Genomic DNA, 8,878 nt, shown 5'->3' with positions numbered 1-8,878 from the left:
ATTAATCAGTTGTTTGTTTTATGAAGTCTGCCTGTACTTTTCTTCACTTCCATTTATTTATTTATTTATTTATTTATTTATCTTTTTATTTATTTAGGCATTTACACTATGTTTAATTGTTTTTTATGAAGTCTAATCTAAACTGCCTGTACTTTTGTTCACTTTATTTTATTTATTTATTTATTTGAGTATTGCTGATTGTTTGCATTCTCTTTTACTTGATTTTATTTTTCTCATATTTTGTCTGTTTCTATTGTTTTGATCAATCAGTTTTAAATATTCTACAAAAGTTTTGTTCAGTTTCAGTTGTTGTATGTACTGTCTTTTTGTTTGTTTGTCGCATTTTACCCTGCTGATGCCGTATTTTATCTTTTCCATGTTTTGTTGTTGTTGTTGTTTTGTTTTTTAGTTGTTGTTTTTTTTAAAACCTTTGTCTGTTAAGCACTTTGAATAACCTCTGTATTGAATGCCAAGTATCATAATTGTATATTTACTTTTTACTCTGTTGGTTTATTATGTTATCATATGACTTTATTGAGTTACATCTCAGGTAACTCGTCTGTTCTGTTAAACACATCAGTACGTCACCGACCTGCCGGCGCACAGTGATGACGCGTCATAAGCCGCGACGCGCTTGTTATTTTTCGCGTTGGCTTCACTTGGCTGCTTGGCGCTAAGAGCAAACCTCACTTTACTGCTTCGACAAAATGTCTCTCCTCGACGAAGATGCCTCGGACGTGGGACTGCCGGGTCAATCAAAGTTGGAGAGCTTCCTGTTCAGTAAGAACGTTTTAAACAGTCTGCTGCTCTGTCGGCGCACACGTGGGTTTCTGCTGTGATGATCCCACTGGGGGAAAAAAAATTGCCTCGATATTCAAAAAGCAACAGCACATTAAATCCTGGCCTTTGGTGTTTTTTTATTTTCCAGGCTGTGAGCTGTCCTCTAAAGTACCTTTCTACACTTTCCAAGGAGATGACGAGGAGGACCTGGAGCACTTCCTTGAGCTCAGAACAGTATGTACAGTTGATCATCACCACATTACCAGGAGGCTGAAAGCGTGCACTCCACCTGGTCCATGCTGGCAGATTTTACAGCCTGTATCTGCCTTACTAGTATCCATGAACCACAGTTCTGTGTCCACTGTGGTGATGTTACAACTAAAGAATGCACTGTTTTACTTATACTTTGATCCGACTGGATAAAATGAATGTGGATTTTTTTTTTTTTTTTGCAGGTTTGTCTCGGAGAAGGTGCCAAAGAGGAGAGCAACGTGGTGGAGGTTACAGCCATGAACCACCAAGGAAAGACTATTTCAGTGCCAGTTGCCAACCTTCACATCAAGTGTCTGCCCATGGTGCGTTTAGTATAATGTACTTAGTCAACTTTATGAGCAGCCTGATGGGAAGTTTGGTATTTTAAACCGTCACTCTTCTGTCCTCAGGTGAGTCTGGGAGAGTTTGAGCTGAAAGCCCCGGTGACCATCCGGCTCAAGGCTGGAACAGGACCAGTTACTGTCAGCGGGCTGCACCTTATTGGTAACCATTGACTTTGTTTCCTCTCCTCACTTTCACGTTCTCTGAAATCAGGTGGAACAAATTTGTGCATAGGTCAGCAAACAGGCAAAGTGAGATGAGAAGATATCAGCATATTGGTTCTTGGAAAAAGTCCAATATGTGTCAGTCCAAAAACACTTTTGAGTTTTACTTTACCCTTTTATTTTGCTTTTTAACTGGATTCCTTTGTTGGACTGTTAGTTTCAGATTATTTGTTGGACTAAACAAACAATTTAAATCAGTGAACATAACAGTTAGCTGCAGCTCTACTGAAAAAAAGCATGCAATTAGTATACAGCTGTTGTGTTGCCTATAACTGTGGTCAACAATAAGAAGAGTCCACAAACTTTGTTCATAGTAAAGCAGCTGAAGTCCCACAGTGCTCTCCTATGTGACATTAAAATAGCTGTGCTTTCTTTAGGCGCTTTCTTTTGTTTTTCACTCATCTATATTAAAGGTTAAATGTACCCTTTCACTTTTTAAAAAAAATTGAACAGACTTATTTCAAGCAAGAGTGAAACATAAATTTAGCGATTTCACACAATTAGAATCAGAGACTCTTTCCCTCTCCCCACTGGTTGTAGTGGGTGTGTGCAGGAGGTCAACTCAGAGGGCAAATAAAACAGCCTTACTGGTCTTACAATAAAATGTACAGTTCAGATTGAAGGTATTTAGACGGCGAAACATTTTTTTGTTCTTTCAATATAAAGAAATGTCACAGATACAACGTTCACCCTCTCAACTACAACCAGTTTCTGGGCATTTTTGGCTTCTGTCTAATGGGCTCATTTTTTTCTTGCTTTTTGGGTTTTTGCCCTTTTTTGGAGGCGGCCCACCCTGGGCAGGAGTTGGAAGGGGTTCCCCGTTTTTTCTTTTGCGGTTTAGGTTCCTTTTGTTCCCCCATTTGTTAAAGGCAGGAAAAAAATGTTTCTTTGATTATTTGTTTCACAAAACTAGAGAAAGCCTGGAGTGAACATGTACAACAGGTTTCCCACAGTGCCAACAAGTGTGACTAATACTGGAAAATAAATGATACCACTACATAATATGCATACTTTACTACTTACATTTTAAATTTCTTTCTGTGCCTGCTCCTGTCTGTTCTGTGTGCACACAGCCTGCAGTTCAGCCCAGTTCATCCAAAAAATCCCTCAAGTTTTGTTATGACTGTTTGTTGCAACTGAGACTTCCCAGTTGGATTTTTTTTTTGTTTTGAATCTGGTCAGAGCAGAAGCATTATTTCAGGGGAATTTTTAAATAAGACTCTTGCATAAAAAGATTTTGATTAAAGCTTAGATTTGGTGAAGTTATCGGATGGAGAGGCTCGTTACAGATAAGGAATTATAGAAATAGAGTTTGAACAGTTTCTGATAAATGGTGTAATTTTGGCAATTTATTATTATTATTTACAGATAACATGCCTTTCAAACCCACTGGCAGGTTTTTAGGTTTTGAGGAAGTCTCAGCTTTAATTTCAGTATTGTCCAAATACTAACAGTCTGGACTATAATACCAGCTTGCAGTTGGGCACCATGTTTTAATGTCTTCTTCTGATCTCGTCAGCCTCACAGGTTGAAGACTCCGACCTGTCTGAGGATGACGAAGACGAGGAGGACGAGGAAGAAGAGGAGGAAGAGATGCCTGCCATTAAACCAGCAAAAAAAAAGCAGAAGCAGTAGGCGGAGAGGTCACTGATGGATTTTTCCAACGGCTTACTCGCTGACGTTCTAAGAAGTAACAATTTTTTTGTATCAGACGGACAAATTTTCCAAAGTTAGGACTTCTTCTTCCACACAGCCTCATGAATGCTTCGTGTGGTGGCAGCTAAACATGCCGCTGGAGGAATCATGACGGGCTCTGATGTTCTCGCAGCTCCACTCCTCAGTCTCTCACTGCGAGTTCTTGGTTACAGCAGTGTACAGAAGTGTGGATTGGACATTCGTTTGTAGAAGAACTGTTTTTGCTATCAAATGCTGCCCACTGTTTTATACTGTATATAATACAGCCACCTCTGAAATGGTTTTATTGCACCAGTGGAGGGGAAACATGTCTTCTACCAGCAGTGGATCCTTAAAATAGGTTAAATATACTGTTCTTCTCAAAGTAAAAACATTGTATGTGTACTTGTCAAGGTAGGAAATTCTGATTCAAACTAAATAGTCCAATGAGATGATATACATACAGTTTATTAAATGCTCCTGGTTCATTAGAGTTTGTTTTTGCAAAATGCTGTTTTTCTATGTGACGTTTCAATCATAAATGTGAAGATTTTTACTAAGAGTGAATGCATCAAGAAAACCTTTTTGAGTTTTCAATTCGCTTTTCAGCTCATATAAATAAAGCAGTAATTTTCAGCAGAGTATTTAAAATGTACGAAGTTCGTGTACCGACGCGGTCACTTAAGTTTAGTGCCTTCTTTGAAACAAAATGGCACACGTTTTTATATATATATATATATATATATATTTGTCACAGTCCAAATTAAAATTAAATCTGCCTAGGCACGATTAAAAATTTGATTTCGCCTAGACCAAATTAAAATCCTTCTTATATCATAATGAGATTGTAATCCTGCCTGGGCAAATTTTAATTTGGACTGTGACAAATATGTAGTGAGATGTGGCACATTGTAAAATGTTAATCTGATATAATCTCCACACTTCACCATGTGTGTGAACTTCACATTCTTTAATGCTGTGTCCATCAAAGGGTCACACTAACATTTTCATTCACAGACGTATGAAGAGGTGTGATACATCTTTTGTCATGTTTAACAGTCGCACAAGGCTGGTACAAATGCTACATATATATGAATGATTTTAATTTGGTCTAGCTGAAATCAAATTTATAATTCTGATTTAATTCAGATTTTTAGTTTAGTGTGGTCAAATTTTCAACCTGCCTAGACAGGCTTACAATCTCTATTTGTTATAAGGATGATTTCAATTTGGTCTACATGAAATCAAAACTTTAATTCTGCTGAGGCAGTTTTAAAATCTACCCAGGCAGGATTACAATCTCATCATGATATTAGAAGGATTTTAATTTGGTTTAGGCAAAATCAAAATTTTAGTTCTGCCCAGGCAGATTTAAAATCTGCCTGGATTTTAATTTGTACTCTGACATATATATAATTTAGGAGAAATCCAGCATTGTGCTGAAGTCAGTTTTAATCTATTTCTCACCACATTACTATTATTAAAGCCCTTGAAAACTTATNTGCATCAAGAAAACCTTTTTGAGTTTTCAATTCGCTTTTCAGCTCATATAAATAAAGCAGTAATTTTCAGCAGAGTATTTAAAATGTACGAAGTTTGTGTACCTACGGGGTCACTTAAGTTTAGTGCATTCTTTGAAACACAATGGCACACGTTTTTATATATATATATATATATATATATATATATATATATATTTGTCACAGTCCAAATTAAAATTAAATCTGCCTAGGCACGATTAAAATTTTGATTTGGTCTAGGCAGATTTTAAATCTGCCTAGACCAAATCAGGCAGACTAAAAATTGGATTTCGCCTAGACCAAATTAAAATCCCTCTTATATCATAATGAGATTGTAATCCTGCCTGGGCAAATTTTAATTTGGACTGTGACAAATATATAGTGAGGTGTGGCACACTGTAAGGTGTTAATCTGATATAATCTCCACACTTCACCATGTGTGTGAATTTAACAGTCTTTAATGCTGTGTCCATCAAAGGGTTTGGGGTTTTCATTCACAGACGTATGAAGAGGTGTGATACATGTTTTGCAATGTTTAACAGTCGCACAAGGCTGGTACAAATGCTACATATATATGAATGATTTTAATTTGGTCTAGGTGAAATCAAATTTATAATTCTGATTTAATTCAGATTTTTAATTTAGTGTGGTCAAATTTTAAACCTGCCTAGGCAGGCTTACAATCTCAATTTGTTATAAGGATGATTTCAATTTGGTCTAGATGAAATCAAAATTTTAATTCTGCCGAAGCAGATTTAAAATTTACCCAGGCAGGATTCCAATCTCATTATGATATTAGAAGGATTTAAATTTGGTCTAGGCAAAATCTAAATTTTAGTTGTGCCCAGGCAGATTTTAAATCTGCCTGGATTTTAATTTGTACTGTGACATATATATATAATTTAGGAGAAATCCAGCATTGTGCTGAAGTCAGTTTTAATCTATTTCTCACCACATTACTATTATTAAAGCCCTTGAAAACTTATTTCAATTTCAAAGTGTTTAACATAAATTAAATAAAGACTATATCTCCAAAACCGAAGACATAAGCAAATTTCTTACATTAAAAACAAACAAAAAAAAAAACATCCTGACTTGTGCAGAAAACTGAGTTGCTAAGCTGAATTCAGTACAAAGCAACCCGAGATGCTACAAAACAACAGACCCGCGAGCTAAAAGCTAGACAAGTGAATGAACTGATATCTCCAGTAAATTTAGCTGCTCTCTGGAGTTAACTGTTGCTGTGTGAAATTATTATCTGTGCTGACAGTAAACCACCAGTAATGGATAACTAAGAGTGGCTGAAGGGTGACCGTAAATATTGATACCAGGTAAAGCTTTATGAGGGCAGATGTGATCGTATCAAGTTACATTCTGAATCATACACGCTGCTGTGCCATCTGCACTGTAACAACATCCTCACATGATGTTTGCAGGGCAGCTGTAGGTTCTGTCTAACCAGATCTGCTGCTGATTGTCAGAGCCACTTCACTAAGTCTCAGTGCTCCTTGCAGAGACAGATGGTAATTGTCATGCTGAGATCCAATGGCGTTCTGAAGCCACAGAGAGCTCCTTCATCATGTACATTATAGGGTACATGTAAGTGTTGCTTTAAAGTACTTTACAGTATAATACTCTCGGGGATAATTGTCAGTTAAACCACAGTTCAATCAAAAGTTGTTCATCAGCTGCCGTTGTACACGTAATTTCTGTAAGAATAACAAGCAGGCACCATGAACTGGAAGAAATTTATTCATTTAAACTTTATTCAAACTCATTGTACATTGAGGTGTAGAGGCTTCATTTATAATGTAGCCGAGTTAGAAAATAAAAAATGTAGGGACACAAAAAAGCCCAGATAACACTGAACTATAAAAAGGCTAACTTAGTACAATAGCAAAAACATTAATCAGAGCATTTAAAATGTTGGAATCAGCTAAAACAAGAGCAGCTAAATGTAAAATAAGCTGAAATTTAACAACCTGAATTGCTACGGGAATCAAAATGAGTCCAGCTTTAGATTGTTCTACATGTTAGTCCAGGCTGTAGCCGCACAGTGAGTGTAACTGGATTTTCCAATTTCAGTAAAAAAGACAATAGTTAAGTAATGTACAGAGGTTTAAAAATATTAAAAATAGTTTGGGCTTTGTAAATATACAAAACTATTTGTGTGTTGTGCCTTACAGAGAGTGAGGGTCACCCAGCTTGAGTACACAGCTCATAGTGATGAGTACTGTAGGTTTCACTAGAAATACATGTTGGTGCAGAGGGATAAACAGTGAAACAGGTGAAAACAAAGAAACGAGAATCCACATTAAACACAACACAACCTTTCCCAGCAGACAACACTGGCCTCTGTCCACTTCAACACTACAACTATCACCACTTAGAGATGTGCACGGAGAAAAGCCATCCTCTTACGCATCAAGTATAAAGAAATGCTTCCTGTTTATCCAACAATATAATCCACTGATGCAAAATGCATTCAAATCCTCTTAAATACATTTGCTTGTATAGATTCAGAGTTTAAATCTGCACAGTGACGTGCAGAATGCAGCAGCAGGACGGAAGAAGTTGAGGGAGAGAATGCTAACAAGCAACACCGCTGAGCACCAGATGTCAAAAAGAGGGTAACACTACCACGACTTTTGTCCTTACAGCTTAGTCATGCCAGGTGCTGCCATGGCAACATGAGAAATGACCACCTGTGCAGTGCCCTTGATGGCAGCTTTCTGTTAACAACAGAACAACAACACCATCTCTCTCCCTTAAGTCAGCGAGGGGAGGGTGATAGGACATGACATCCCATCATCTGTTCGCTGATTCTGATGCCGTTTTCACAGACTGTGAGAGTATCTCTGCTCTTTTTGAGAGTAACGTGAGGCAGATTCATTGAATTACACCGCAGCCCAGAGTGACGATCCTCGTGAGGTCATGTGGCAGATAGCAAATCAATGTGTAACAATCCTCCAACTAGTTAATGTCACCTTCACTGCGAGCAGGTGCTGCTGCTTCTTATTTTCTGACTCATAAACCACATCCAACTGGTATACGCTGAGTGGGAGTTTTGTGAACCTTTACGGCACTTTTATTGGGTGTAGGGATTTTATAGTCCAGCGTCTGTGTGCTGCGTTAAGTCCTCACCTTCATGTCGAGGTTACATCTGTGTCCAGGGCTAAATTTCTGTCTGCAGTACAAGAAACAAAAATATGCTGATTAACACAGAAAAGCATGTTAAAGTGCTTCTGAAAATGAGGCATCACTTACCATCAAATAAAATACTATATGTGAAACTCCATGGACATTTGTGGAACATTGGAAGTAGTTTATTTTTTCATATCTTGCTTTGAATGATTAAGTAAGACACAATGATTTGTATACATACACCTTAAACACTCAGGTGTATGCATTTATTTGGATTTATTTCCTATATTTTCTGTCAGATCCGTTTTTACTGGTTCCAAAAAAGAGAACGCAATCATCAGTTTCCTTCTAGTTAAGCTCACATGACCTTTTTACAGCTCTAAAAAAAAACATAAACTCCCTCAATTCCCCCATTGTTCGTAAAACATTATACAAGTCTATTAATTTTATGACTCAAATGTAATGTTAACTTCCTCTTTTCTATACTTCTCTCACTGACAACATTATAGTTGTATTTTTTTTACCACAGCAGTTTTGGATGCAGACAGTTTTCCTTTTTTTCTAATCAGGAAAAATAATGGACTCTTTACTTTCAGCACATTTAAAAAGAGCTTCCAATTGCTGATCTGTAGAAGTATTACAAATGTACTTGAATGACTGATTTTTTTTTTTGTTTCATTTTCAGTGTCAGACACCGATGGCTGGGAAGTACCATGAAGTTAACTACAAAAGAGTTCAACTTCATCTTTGCCAGAGGTTGTCTCATCATAAATGTGGCTGGTGCTGAGTCACTCACTTCATTCATTAGCTCAATAAATAACTTGGCATTTTATGAGAAAGGTGATGCAGCATTGCAGTTGGCACTGGTGACCAAGGTACTGAAAGACTGGTGGGCCCCTAGGGGGTTTTTCCTGGCTCAGAATGGACTTTTGCGGGGGTGAC

General features: G+C 37.3%; 1 protein-coding gene across 1 annotated transcript; it reads left to right on the top strand.

Moving 5' to 3' along the window:
* The first annotated feature begins 610 nt into the window (after window positions 1-610).
* Window positions 611-3,916, top strand: npm3 (nucleophosmin/nucleoplasmin, 3). The gene is made up of 5 exons (XM_008282392.1): window positions 611-780; window positions 929-1,014; window positions 1,236-1,355; window positions 1,443-1,536; window positions 3,118-3,916. Exons 1-5 carry the CDS (start codon window positions 708-710, stop codon window positions 3,231-3,233), a joined length of 489 nt encoding a protein of 162 aa, XP_008280614.1. The 5' UTR covers window positions 611-707; the 3' UTR covers window positions 3,234-3,916.
* The last annotated feature ends 4,962 nt before the right edge of the window (window positions 3,917-8,878 follow it).

The sequence above is a fragment of the Stegastes partitus genome, unplaced genomic scaffold (genome assembly GCF_000690725.1).
Source record: "Stegastes partitus isolate 25-593 unplaced genomic scaffold, Stegastes_partitus-1.0.2 Scaffold270, whole genome shotgun sequence".
NCBI classification, from domain to species: domain Eukaryota; kingdom Metazoa; phylum Chordata; class Actinopteri; family Pomacentridae; genus Stegastes; species Stegastes partitus.
Note: the sequence above shows the minus strand (reverse complement) of the source record. Positions and strands in the feature narration are given on the sequence as shown.

Coding starts and splice junctions, on each gene's coding strand:
- npm3 (XM_008282392.1), top strand. CDS start 708: ATGTCTCTCCTCGACGAAGATGCCTCGGACGTGGGACTGCCGGGTCAA. Junction 1,015..1,235: donor ACTTCCTTGAGCTCAGAACA/GTATGTACAGTT, acceptor TTTTTTTTGCAG/GTTTGTCTCGGAGAAGGTGC. Junction 1,537..3,117: donor CAGCGGGCTGCACCTTATTG/GTAACCATTGAC, acceptor TGATCTCGTCAG/CCTCACAGGTTGAAGACTCC.